Consider the following 14,681-nt stretch of genomic DNA (forward strand, 5'->3'; position numbering starts at 1 on the left):
AGACTCTCACGACAAATAAAGGCAAAATAATCCTAGGGAGACAGTGTTCTGGAGATTCTTCTTACTCTGCAATATGCATAAAAGATATTTCACACAAATATTATTATCCTTATAATTTTAGGGCAAACCTTGTTAACAGCTAAAACTTTCTCTAATCTTTTTTCTTTCAAATTAAGAGCAATGGTTGGTTCTCAGACATCTCTATTTTTTTTTTTTTTTAACACTTTCTCGGAGCTAGGAGTCAGAATAGGGACTTGGTATCTGCAATTTTGAAAAGTATACTACCAGTGGTTCAAATCGAAATAATGTAGCACTCCTTTATAAAGCACTCCTTTATAAAGAGTAAGACTGCTACTGCAGTAACACATGGAGCTTCATGAAGGGATAAACTGTTAGTGGCTAAGTCTATTTCTGTCCTATACTTGTAGACCTCTAAGCATAGATGCTACTGATACTATATACTGTAACTCCTCTACCTGATGCCAACCACACAGAAAGATGATTTTATTGACTTTAAGAGACTTGCCCCAATAAGCTTATTTAAAATAACCTAAACCTTTAAGAACAAATATATTTTCTTCTACATAAATCAAACTCTACTTTTGCCTGCTAAATCTGTCAACTTCAGTAAGTACATTTTGTTTTTGTACCATTTTTGTTTTATGGTATTTAATCTTGAAGAAACCTCAAGCTTAGTGTACACTGACAGAAATGGTGTGGATCTTTATTGCAACTGAATGAAAATAAAGGCATGCTTTAATTCTAAATTATGCCTTAAAATATTGATTTCAAGCTTTAATTAGGTCAGAATTTAAGTAGTAACTACACCCTACATTTAACCCCTGAACAACATGAGTTTGATTTGTACAGGTCCACTTACACACGGACTTTTTTTCAGTAAACATAGTAGTATTATATATGTACTGTCTCTTCCTTATGATTTTAACATTTTCTTTTCACCAGCTTACTTTATTCTAAGAATACATTACATAATACATGTCACCTACAAAACATGTGTTAGCTGTTATGTTTCTGGTAATGCTTCCAGTCAGCAGTAGGATAGAAGCACTAAACTTTTGCGGGATTCAAAAATTATACATAGATTTTCAAATACACTGGAAGAATGGGGAGACGGGGTCAATTCCCTCACTCCTGCATTGTTCAAGGTCAATGGTATAAGGCAAATGATACTGGAGTATACAAAATTATTTAGTATACTTTAGGACATACACATTCCTTTTTTTTTTTTTTTTTTTTTTGGACATACGCATTCTTAAAAGGAAAAGCACAAGCAAGAAAATTATAGGCAGGGAAAACCTGGATACTAATGTACATCTATTTTAAGCCTTTTATTTTTAAAAAATGTAACAAATAAAGTACTAAAATACATTCTAAGCTGTTTTGAAATCTTCCTAAGATGCACTTTGTATATTCATTTGTGCTGTGATTTTAATGATATAAAGAGGAAAATGTAACATGATTAGGTACGTTATATGTAACAATACAATTTATACATACATGATGAAGTTGTGAAATCACCACTTCGGTGACTATAATCCATAAGATTACTAATGGAAGAATCTGCTCTTCTCTCTAAATCTCTTCTCTCTCTCATTAAGTCAGTTCCAAATGATCCAAGTACCATTGATGAAGATCTAGGAACTTGATTATGCCTCCAAGAAGAATCTTAAAATAATTGAAGACATTTTAACTCAGAGAAAGCTTTCAAGGTTTCTGATGACAAATCTTCAGTATAACATAGGGAGGTTATTGTGATTTATTATAGGAATCCTCAAGGTTACATCGTGGCAATCAGAAGCAAAATTCAACAAAATATAAAATTACTCACTAATGAAGTCGCTTATTCACTAATGAATCACTTAAAAAAATTTCCTACTCAAACACATTTTTCTTTAACACTAAAACCTACCACCCATCCGTGATGTCAATGTCTCACTTTTTAGAACATCTGACCATACAACGTAAGCATGATGTAAAATAATTTACAGAACAAAAATGCAAAGCTTGCAAAAAATACAGAATTTCTTGAAAAATCAATGAAAGTGACAGTGGAAAGAACAGCCAAAATCAAAATCAAGCCATCCAAAATGGAAGATGTTTTACTAGACACTGAAGATATTTTATTAGAAATATTATCATTGACATCACACTTGGTTCACTCTTACTCTAAGAATTAATGTATTGTAATCATAATCTAAATTTTAAATGAAATCATATTTGACAAAATAAGTCTCAAAACTTTTCCCCCCTAACTATTTACCTTGAAATTTTGGTTCTTCCTTTCCTAGTCCCAATAGCCTTATTGATTCCTCCTCATTAAGGGAAATGGCCCAGGGTATTTAATGCTATGCCTTCACAGAGTAGAAGAGACCAAAAATATCTGTGCACAATGGTGTTTCTCTACAATGTTAAGGACAAGTCTGCTCTTACCCATCACACTACTCTTAATATTCTTCAGATGGGCAGTGTCTTTCCCAAGGCGGTCCTGCCTATCAAAATAGAAAGGAATCGCTTACACTAATTCAATTGATAATACATAAGCATTTCAAGAATTTTATCTTCCAAATGTGTTATCACAAATTGTCTCATCTTAAAACTACTTCAGGAATTCCCTAGTGTTTCATTTGAAGAGGAGTGAGGGTGTGAGGAGAGAGCCTCCTGCCCTCTCAAGGAAAAGAAACATCTTTTCAATTTGTGCAACAAATTTATGTCTGTGAGTACAAAATACCATGTATGGAGCTTTATGGATAAGTCATCTAAATCCCAGAATGGTTAAGTGACTTGTCCAAATGCCATACAGCTAGACAGCTAGAATACTTTCAGATTCCTTATAAAGAACTCCTACTAGAATACCAACTATTTTTGTTTAAAGAATTTGTTTCTGAAAAATAAGTATATACCACAACATTTACAAAAGATATGCTTAGGTTAGGAAATATAAATATGTGTCCGTAAATTTGGCTTTCCTAGCATAACAATTAAAAAACTGACTTCCTATATTAATCAGCAAAATACATGTCAGTCACTTTTAGTGTACATATCAGCAATTCTAATTATTCAAAATATTCTAGACCTGTTTGTGTTAAGATATTTCTATCAAATTTAGAACAAACTCCAAAACAAAGAGTTAATTTCAGTACAAACAATAATTTCAGTTGTAGCAGTAACTTAAGGTAGGATTTTGGAAATTCCACTACATTTCTGACCCACTATCTCACATATGTTCTACTTGCTTAATACAACTATGTCTTGGGGGAAAAAGGCTTTAGTTCAAAATGCATATATAGTGACTCTTACACAGACTTAAGTCTTACCTGGTACTGCATTTAAACCATGTCCAATATTTCTCCCGACTGAGGTAGATGTACAATTTGTACAGGAAAGTTTAGGTCTTTTTGAATCATGATCCCGTTGCTGGTTTTGTGATCTTGAGCGTGCTCCCTGAGTTATCTCAGATTCACTATACCATGTAGATTGAAATGGTGATGCAGATGCTGATGCTGATGTGGACTGTAAGTTTCAAAAAAGGGTTTTGATGGAACAACGAAACACTTGCCTTCAGTCTATTAAGTTTAATCCCCAATTTTATTCATTCCTCATAAGTACACATTTTTCTGCCACGTAGTTTTTTCAGTCTTTGTTCCTTTCTACCCATGTGTCACTTTACTTTATATTGTATTTTGCTGGGTAATCAATTTGATTTAGATTAAATCTTCTATGTAACTATATATAAAAAAAACATGGTTAGGAAAAACTGAAGAGCAAAACAACAACAAAAAATCTTATTAACATTTTGTTTCCTTGATTCAATTACTTCAAACTCCTGAGAAACCAGTTTCTTGTTCTAAAGATGGACAGAAGATCAAGAAAATAATCAATATATAAACTTATGAAAACTACTCTAAAAACAAGACTTTTCAAATAATAGAAGATTTATCCTGCATCTAATGCCTATTCTAGGAAATACAATCTTACACTATAAATGGTATTTTTTTTTAAATCTTATTATCTGAAATATTTTCAAGAGCGAAACAAGAACAGATAATATTAAACATAGTACTTATTAAAACTCTTAGCTCTGGACAGCCTGGGTGGCTCAGCGGTTTAGCACCACCTTCAGCCCAGGGTGTGATTCTGGACATCTGGGATCGAGTCCCACATCAGGCTCCGTGCATGGAGTCTGCTTCTCCCTCTGCCTGTCTCTCTCTCTCTCTCTCTCTCACGAAAAAATAAAATCTTAAAAAAACAAACAAACCTCTTAGCTCAAAGTTTTCTTTTAACACAATCCATAACATAAAAATCACTCAGAATGTACAAACTAGTTTACTTCCCCCTAACTCTTTAATTGGTTATTCAACATAAGGCATAAAAAAGGAAAAGGATTAGTTCGTCCCCTTAAAAATGTAGGTTTGAATAAGAACATAGTATTTCAATCATAACTGTTCAAAGTGTCCTCTTCCTTTATGCCTCAATTATAAAAAGCATACTGCACACATTCAGGTAACCGTATTAGTTCATGGTTAACTCTACAGAATAAACCTTGTACACATGGAAAAGCAGAGGAGCAAAGCTAAATAAGGAGTCGGCCAGATCAGGATTACATTCATCCCTTGCACAAGGCTGTTTTGCTAACTGAATGTGGCTTCAGCTTAGTACAAACTTGGTCTCACACGCCTTCTCCACAAATCAATGAGTTGGAATAGCATAAGAGATAAAATTCATTAGATATTTCAAAACCATCTTATACACTGTTATTAGGATATTAGGGACCATATGCTATAGGCCAGTAATTCTAAGACCTTTAAATTTCAGAGACCAAAATTAAAAAAAAATTTTTTTAAGATTTTATTTTACTTATTCATGAGAGACATAGAGAGGCAGAGACACAGGCAGAGAGAAGCAGGCTCCAGGTGCCCCCAAAATAATTTTTTTTTAAAGATTTTATTTATTTATTCACAAGAGATACAGAGAGACAGAGATATAGGCAGAGAAAGAAGCAGGCCCCCCAAGAGGAGTCTGGTGTAGGACTTGATTCCAGGGCCCCAGGATCATGACCTGAGCCAAAGGCAGACGCTCAACCACTGAGCCACCCAGGTGCCCCAAAAATAAATTTATTTTTTTTAAAGATTTTATTTATTCATAAGAGACACACACAGAGAGGCAAAGACATAGGCAGATGAAGAAGCAGGCTCATCACAGGGAGCCTGATGTGGGACTTGACCTCAGGAGCCTGGGGATCACGACCTGAGCTGAAAAAGGCTGATGCTTAACCGCTGAGCCACCAAGGCGTCCCAATAAAAATGTTCTAATTCCAAATTTAGAAAGAACTGCCACTTTTGACAAGCAAGGAAATCTAAATTAACAAATACCATCTATTCCCATCCTGTTTTTAAAAAGGGCATTTTTTTGCTCCCAAAATATGATGGATTTAAGAGAATAAAACAGAAGACTTTTAAAGTGGATAAACTTTATTTGTAAAATCTCTTATTTTTGCTTTGCATGGACCTGACAAATTGTTATTGAATAGCACTTCTGCAAATATGACTTTGAGAGCTACTGAAATACGAGATATTATCAGATCAACTACCTCTTAGATCCTTAAAGCACCGTGGAAAATTAAAAAAAAAAAAAGGAATCAAAAAGTAGGAAAATCAACTATGAAGTCACTGAAATAACACAAAAATAAATCTTTGTAACAAGGGAACAGTAACTGTAAGATAAAAACTCTTCAAATTTAGAGACATTGAGAAATGAACAAAAAAGTCTAAAATTAATCTAATTTTCAGGCACTGAATATTGGTGGGAAAAGACACATTCATTATTCAGGAAACGATTTTCATGACTCGCAATGCTAAAATGCAGGCCATGCAGCCTATATGTCATCCCAGAGATAAAAAAATGCTTGTTAATATCAACGTATGGAAAGGAAAAATAAAGGTTCTGACCAGTATTTCTGCTGGCTTAAGTTCAAAATCAAAATCTTTTTTTTTGGCTCCTAGCAATTTTGTCCAATGTTCAAATACCGTTGGTCTGCATCATTTATATTCTACCATTCTAAATTAACAACCTAAGGAATTCTTTTTTTTTTTTTTTAAAGGAAGAGAGATTGCATTCCTACCTCACTACCCAACCTCCAGGGAAGAGAAAGGGAGGGGACGAGGGATTAAATAGCTAATGGCCAATGATTAGTCAGGTCAATCTATGTAATGAAACCCTCCATAAAAACCCAAAAGAGAAGCGCCTGAGTGGTTCAGTCAGTTGAGCATCTGACTCTTAGTTTCAGCTCAGATCATGATCTCATGGGTCAAATAATAAAAAATTGTTATTATCTACTACCAGGGTTATAAATGGTCTTCCCTTATGACTGAGAACTTAAAGATCTCTATCACCACAAATACATAGCATGGCATTATTAACTATAATCACCATACTGTCCATTACATCCTAAGGAATATTTTGTAACTAACTAACGTTAGTTAAAACTAACGTTTTAAAAAAACGTATTTGGAAGAGAGCAAAAGCAGGGGGAACAACAGAGGGAGCTGCAGAGGGAGAGGGGGAAGCAGGCTCTCCACTGAGCAGGGAGCCTGCCGTGGTGCTGGATCCCAGGATCATAACCTCAAGCAGATGCCTGAATGAGCCACCAGGTGCCGCAGGGATGTCTTTTTGCCTGACGTGCTGTCACAATTGGTAGGTATCTTTCCCTTTTATGGCTAGATTATGTTCCATTGTATATACACATAACATTTTCTTTACCCATTCATCTATCAATGGACAAGTAAGTGGTTTCCATGTCTTGCTTGTTGTAAATAATGTTGCAATGAACATGCAGTTGTAGATATCTTTTTGAACTAGCATCTTTCCTTCTCAGACAGATACATAAAGTGGAAATGCTAGATCATATGGTGGGTATATTTTTAATCTTTTGAGGCATCTTCATAGTTTGTCATGGTGACTGACCGCACCAATTATATTTCCACCAACAGCACACAGGGTTCTCTCTTCTCCATACCCTAGCCAACACTTGCTACTTCTTTCTTTTGACAGCAATTCTAACAGGTGTGAGGTTCTAACAGGTGTGAGGTCTTCCCTGATTAGTGACACTGAACACCTCTTGATGTACCTATTAGCCGTTAATGTCTTCTCTGGAAAAATGTCCATTCAGATCCTCTGCCCATTTTTTAAAAATATATATTACTTTTTAAAGATTTACTTATTTATGGGGGAGAGGGGGAGGGGAGAAACTCTCCAGCAGCCTCCCTGCTAAGCTTAGAACCCAACATAATGGCTTGACCTCATGACCTTGAGATCATGACCAGAGAGGAAATCAAGAGTCAGATGTTTAACTAAGCCACCCAGGTACCACCTTCCTGCACATTAAAAAAAATAAATAAAAATAAAAAAATAAATTGTTTTTGCTACATAGTTGTATGAATATTTATTTATTTGAGATTAACCCTTATCAGGTATATGATTTCTCCTATTTTGCAGGGTGCCTTATCATTTGTTTTGACAATTTCCTTCGCTATGCAGAAGCTTTTTAGTTTTGATGCAGTCCACTTGTTTACTATTGTTTTGACTGCCTTTGCTTTTGATGTGAAATCCAAAAAATTATCATGAAGACCCCGGTCAAGAAGAAGAATCTTACCATCTATATTTTCTTCTAGGAGTTTTATGGTTTTAAGTCTATATGTTCAAATCTTTAATCCATTGAGTTGATTTTGTGTATTGTGTAAGACAGTGGCCCAGTTTCATTCTTTTACAAAATGGCTTTCCAGTTTTCCCAAGACGATTTACTGAAGAGTGACTCTCTGTTCCACACTGTACATTCTTGCCTCTACTGTGGTCAACTGACCACATGTGTAGGTTATTTCTGGGCTCTTTACTGTGCTCCACTGATCTGTGTATCTGCTTTGTGCTAATATCATACTGTTTTGATAATATAGTTTGAAATCAGGGAGCATGATGCCTCCATCTTTGTTTTTCTTTTTCAAGATTGCTTTATCCATTGGGATCTTTTGAGATTCCAAATTTTAGGACTGTTTTGTTATATGTCTGTGAAAAATGCCATTGGAATATTGGTAGAAAATGCACCAAATCTGTAGAATATTTTGGGTAGAATTAACATTTTAACGACATTAATTCTTCCAAAGCCACAGAACAGCTTTCCATTTACCTGTGTCGTCAACTTTTTCCATTATCAAAGTCTCATATTTTTAAGTATACAACATTCACCTCCTTGGTTAATATCCCATGAGTATTTTTTGGTGCAGTTGCAAATAGGATTGTTTTAATTTCTAGTAATTACAGAAATGCAATTGATTTTTGTATATTGAATTTACATAGTACAGCTCTACAGAATTTATTCAGTTCTAACAATTATCTGGTGGAATCTTTAGGGCTTTTATGAATATTATCATGTTATCTGGAAAAGAGAGGCGGTTTTTACATTTTCTCTTCTCATTTGAAAACCTTTTATTTTTCTTACCTAACTACACTGGCTAGAGCTAGCAATGCTATGCTGAATAAAAGTGGTTAAGAATAGGCATCCTTGACTTTTGTTTAGTTTGATCTTAGAGGAACAGCTTTCAGTTTTTCACCACTGAGTATGATGTTCACTAAAGGCTTGTCCTGTACTATCTTTACTATGTTGAGGTATGTTCCCTCTATACTTTTGCTGAGTTTTTACCATAATTAGATGTTGAATTTTGTCAAGTGCTTTTTCTCCATCTGTTGAGATGATCATGATTTTTATCCTTCATTGCTGAACCATCCTTGTATTCATCATGGTATATAATCCTCTTATTACTGAATTTGGTTTGCTAATTTTTGTTGAGGATTTTTACATATTGGAGACTTGTACATATGTCATCAGGGAAACTGTCCTATAAATTTCTTTTCTTGTAGTGTCCACATCTGGTTTTGTTATCAGAGTAATGGTGGCCCCATAAAATGAATTGGGAGTGTTACATCCTCTTGTTTTTTTTGAAAGTTTGAGAAGTTAGAATTTTTACAAGTGAAACGATCCGATCCTGGACTTTTGTTTGTTGGGAGATTTTGATTACTGATTCATTTAATCTTCTTACTCATTTCCGGCCTGCTCAGACTTTCTATTTCTTCATGATTCAGGCTTACTGGGTTGTGTGTTACCAGGAATTTACCTATTTCTATAAGCTGTCCAGTTTTGGGAGCATAATTGGTCATTGTAGTTCCTTATGTTCCTTCCTATTTTTTATGGTATCATTTATTTCACTTCTGATTTTGAATCCTCCTCTTCTCTTGGTGAACCCAGCTAAAGGTTAGTCTACTTTGTTTAGCTTTTGAAAAAACATCAGGTCTTAGTTTCACTTATCTTTTGTATTGTCTTTTTAGTCTCTACTTATATACTGATCTTTTTAATTTCCATACTTCCACTAACTTTGGGCTTATCTGGTTCTTCTTTACTCCATTCCTAACACTGCACTGGAAGTCCTAAGTAATACAATAAGGTAAGAAAAGGAAATAAAATTTTCAGATTGGGAGTAAGACATAAAACTATATTTGCAGAGGACACCTTCTATGTGGAAAATCTCACAGGACCAACAAAATAGTCCCTCGTAGGGTTACAGTAAGGCCGCAGAACACAAGGTTAATATTAAAAAAGTCGGGGCAGTCCAGGTGGCTTAGCAGTTTAGTGCCGCCTTCAGTCCAGGGCCTGATCCTGGAGACCCGGGATCGAGTCCCACATCAGGCTCCTTGCATGGAGCCTCCTTCTCCCTCTGCCTGTGTCTCTGCCTCTCTCTCTCTCTCTGTGTCTCTCATGAATAAATAATAAAATATTTTAAAAAAAATATTAAAAAAGTCAAAGGTTTTCCCATACACTAGTAACAAAATAGTGAAATTTAAAATGAATCGTTTGCAAGTCAGTGATAAAGCAACAAAGAACCCAATTTAAAGATAAGCAAAAGATCTGAATAGACATTTCTTCATAATTAAAAAAGTAGCTGATTAGCACATGAAAAGATGTTCAACATCATGAGTCATCAAGGAAATCTAAATCAAAGCTGCAATGAGACATTTCACACCCATGATAGGATGGCTAGAATCAAAATGTATGAGACGTGTAGGCAAGGATGTGGCAAGATCAGAACCCCTGTAATTGCTGGTAGGAATATGAACTGGTCCAGCTGGTTTGGAAAACAGTCTGGCAGCTCCTCAAAAAACTGAACACAGAGTTATACCAAATGACCGAAAAATCTTATGCTTAGTATAAACCCAAGGAAACTAAAAACATAAGTTTGCATAAAAACTGCACGAGTATTTATAGCACCATTATTCATAAAAGCCAAAAGATAGAAACACAAATGTCTTAAGAGCAGATGAATGAATAAACAAAAAGATATATCCACAGAACAGACTATTATTCACCTATAAAAAGGTATACCCAATTCAATGGAACATTGTTCATCCGTAAAAAGGAATGAGGTACTGATACATGCTTTCAACACAGATGAACCCTGAAAGCATGCGAAGTGAAAAAAAGCTAATACAAAAGACCACAGTGTATGATTCTACTCATGTCAATGAAAAGTCCAACACAGAAAAACATAGAGACAGAAAGTAGACTACTGGTTGCTTGGTGCTGAAATGGAGGCGCAGTACAGTGATAGCTTAAGAATCTGGGGATTTTTCTTGAGATGATAAAAAGGTTCTAAAATTCACTGCAGCAATGATTTGTGCAACTCTGTGAATATTACTAAAAATCACCAAACTGTATATTTTATTTTATTTTTTAAAGAGTTTTATTTATTTGACAGAGAGTACATGCGTGTGGGCACACAGAAGTAGACAGAGTAGCAGGGAGAGGGAGAAGCAGGATCCCCATTGAGCAGAGAGCCTAAAGTGGGGCTCAAACTCAAGACCTCAGGATCATGACCTGAGCCAAAGGCAGATGTTTAACCAACTGAGCCACCCAGGTGCCCAACTGTATACTTTAAATGGGTGAGTCATATGGTTATGTGACTGATATCTCAATAAAGCTATTCTTAAAGAACCTTAACAATGACTGCAAATACAACCAATACTATCTACTGGACAATGCTTAATCATTTGGAAATCCTTTAATACACGGTAATAGAAACAAGTCCAGAATGTAATATTCTTCTTTGGCTCATTCCATGGATCAATGCCATGACTATGAGGACTGCTAATTCCTGCCTCGAAAATTTTCCAGACCAAAATTATCTTAGCCATAAGCAACAACACGGAACTCTGACCTCTTCTAAGTATTCGTGTGCTACAGCATCCACTGCCACATTAATCTGAAGTCTTATTTTCTAGTTTCTACTAGGAATATACTAATAATAGGAATACTACACTGAAGATGTCTAGTAGATCATACACTATCCCCTTTCAGACCCAAATGGCAAGCAATACTTTCTTTGAGGAATTGATTTCTTTTCCTTATGAACAAAACACCTTACAGAGCTGGTTCGATTTCCCTGTGACGTTCCTGATGCCCAAAACAAGAGTCTATGTTTAGCTCTAAAACAATGCATGGGGGCAGCCCCGGTGGCACAGCGGTTTGGTGCCGCCTGCAGCCTGGGGTGTGATCCTGGAGACCCGGGATCGAGCCCCGCATCGGGCTTCCTGCATGGGGCCTGCTTCTCCCTCTGCCTGTGTCTCTGCCTCTCTCTCGCTCTCTCTGAATGAATAAATAAATCTTTAAAAATAAAAATAAAACAATAAAACAATGCATGGCTTATAAACGCCTATCATTGTTACAACTTTGACCTACTCTCAGTATTTTAACTATATTTGTCCTGATTCCATTTTATTTATTTATTTTTCTGATTCCATTTAAAAACTATTCTCATTTTCTTGGCTACTTGTATTTATTTGTACGCATGCATGCTATTTAGTTCCTTGGCAGCTAACTTTGTATTAGTAGACAAACATGTATTGAAGTTCATTGGTTCTGGGACGCCTGGGTGGCTCAGTGGTTGAGCACCTGATGCCTTTGCCTCAGGTTGTGATCCTGGGGTCCTGGGGTTGAGTCCTTCAACAGTCTCCCCGCAGGGAGAGCCTGCTTCTCCCTCTGCCTAGGTCTCTGTCCCTGTCTCCGTGTCTCTCATGAATAAATCTTAAAAAAAAAAAAAAAAATGACCACTGGTTCTTTTAATTCTTGAGATAATACAGTATGCAAATGGTAACTTACATAAAGTAAATGAAACTTACATAAATACATATTTACAGAATGCTCTCAAATTTTCACTTGTAACAATATGAATTAAAGGAATTAAATTTTCTTTTAAAAATATTTAAAATTCTACTTACTGTTAACAAAGAGATAAGATGATCATGGTACATTTGAACCATTCAAATTGCAACAAAAACTTCAAGATGAAGTAACAGAAATATCAGCAAGGTTAATAATAGAGGCATCCCAGTTTACAAATGGCTGAGAACCAAAAGATCCTCAGAAAATCAATTGTTTGGAACTTAGAATCTATATTTTCCCAAAGAAACAATGCTATCCCTAAGTCTTGGATTCTTAGACTTAGGTACACTATATATTCATCATGTGACTAGGGGAAACTACTTCCAGATTTCAGATCCTTATCTATGACACAAGTATTATCCTATTTAGAATTAAAAGCAAAAAATGTTCTATAAAATGTTAAGCACTATATAAGGTTATTTCCCTATTATTTAATCCTTAACTGAAATTGATTTATCACAAGCCTAGTCTTGACCCTTCTTTCTCAAGCTTTAGCTTTACTAAGTGTCTGAGATAAGGGGAGTGTTATGTTGCAAACAATTGTGAGAAAACATCAGCAATGTTAAAAAAAAGGATTCCCTTTGATATTTAAAGGTCTTATTCATTAAATATATTTGGTGAGTAGTAGTAATATTATAGAGAAAGACAATTATCATATGGTTTCACACATATGTGGAATATAAGAAATAGTGAAAGGGACCATAAGGGGAGGGGGGGAACTGAGTGGGGAAAAATTAGAGAGGAAGACAAACCATGAGAGTCTCCTAACTCTGGGAAACCATGGGTTGGCTGCAGATGGGGATGTAGGTAGGGGGACAGGGTGACGAGCATTAAGGAGGACACTCGATGAGATTAACACTGGGTGCTATATGTTGGCAAATTGAGTTTGAATAAAATTTGAAAATATTATATAAAATACATAATATGTTATTTAAATATCCTGATGACATATACTGTATCTTAAAGGACATAATCTACTTAAACCAATATAAAGCCAGGAAATAATGGTAACAATAGCAATTACAATCCTCATCATTATAAATGGAAACATTTGAACTCCAAGTCCCAGGCACAGTCATTTTAAGAGCTTCAGTGTGTTATTTGTTTCAATTAACCTTAATAATAACCACGTTGAGAAGTTACTATTACCACCACTTTACAGAAGAAACACAGATATAAAATAATTTGTGCAAGAACACAGAAGTTTCAGTTTCTAAACCAAAACTAAAGAGCAGGGTAGTAGTAGTTAAGATTGGAAATATTCCTATAGTCCATTAAAAAAAAAATAAGATGCCATTTAAAGAAATTGAAAACATTAAGAAAAACTCCAACCCTGATTTATCTTAAGAATCAATAAAAGACACAAATCGTTTTTTATGCTTGCATTTGTTTAACTTCTACAATGAAAACACTTTCACAGTAATCTATGACATTAATAAAATGCTGGAATGAATACAGTCTTGAAAATACTTATATTTCAAGTGAATGTCAGTAAAATTTTTTTTTTTTTAATTTACGATAGTCATACAGAGAGAGAGAGAGAGAGAGAGAGAGAGAGAGAGAGAGAGGCAGAGACACAGGCAGAGGGAGAAGCAGGCTCCATGCACCGGGAGCCCGACGTGGGATTCGATCCCGGGTCTCCAGGATCGCGCCCTGGGCCAAAGGCAGGCGCCAAACCGCTGCGCCACCCAGGGATCCCAATTTTCTATATATATAGCTAAGACTTTTAGGACCTAATATAATTAACTACAACAATGATAATAAAAACAAATGTAGCAGCTAACATGTATATAGTGTTTATCATGTTGCAGGCACTATTCTCATTCAGTGTAATAATTCATCTAACTTGACTGATATGGAAAATAAGAAAGAAAAGTGTAAAGTAACATGCCCAGGTTCATACAGCTAGCAAGTAGTGGAAGAGGACTCCAATCTAGAAGTACAGTCTGGTTTCAGAGTCTGTTCCTCACTAGTAAGCTATACAAAAAAAATTAGAAAAAGAACTGTAGACAAATTTTTTATGAATACAGAAAAAAAATCTGTGCTCTTAATAAGTCATACTCATTTAACCCAGAACTTCTCTACAGAATGCAAATATGTGATTCTGTACCTCAAGTGTTCTTTTTGTCTAGCAACAGAGTAAAAAAAATGAATTATCAACCAATATTTAAAATGAGATTCAGTAAGTAGTTCATAGAAAGTGAGGAAATATGTAATATATGCATTTTAGAGAAAATTTTTAGTTTAGTCTTCCTCTGAATATTTTATAAAACGATTATGGTGGAGAAATAGTTTAAAATGAGATTCTGTCATACATCACATGATATATAAATTTATAAATACTTTAATGGAAATTTTCACTAAAGGATTCTCTTTGATTCAAGTTACTTAAACATTAGAC

The 14,681-nt window shown here is 35.1% G+C and overlaps 1 protein-coding gene across 10 annotated transcripts in view; it reads right to left on the reverse strand.

The window, feature by feature from the left end:
- Positions 1–14,681, reverse strand: part of MARCHF7 (membrane associated ring-CH-type finger 7) — a 54,110-nt gene that overhangs the window by 20,236 nt on the left and 19,193 nt on the right. For 8 of the 10 annotated variants that reach the window (XR_008662138.1, XR_008662139.1, XM_055307923.1 and 5 more), the window contains exons 3-4: positions 3,336–3,531; positions 1,519–1,686 (exon numbers count right to left, since the gene is read on the reverse strand). Coding sequence is in view for 8 of the 10 variants with exons in the window: in XM_055307923.1 (XP_055163898.1) it covers positions 1,519–1,686; positions 3,336–3,531 (364 nt within the window). In the remaining 2 variants the exon portion in view is untranslated. The other 2 variants (XM_055307925.1, XM_055307926.1) reach the window with 2 other exon arrangements.

This window comes from Nyctereutes procyonoides, unplaced genomic scaffold, assembly GCF_905146905.1.
Source record: "Nyctereutes procyonoides isolate TBG_1078 unplaced genomic scaffold, NYPRO_anot_genome, whole genome shotgun sequence".
NCBI classification, from domain to species: domain Eukaryota; kingdom Metazoa; phylum Chordata; class Mammalia; order Carnivora; family Canidae; genus Nyctereutes; species Nyctereutes procyonoides.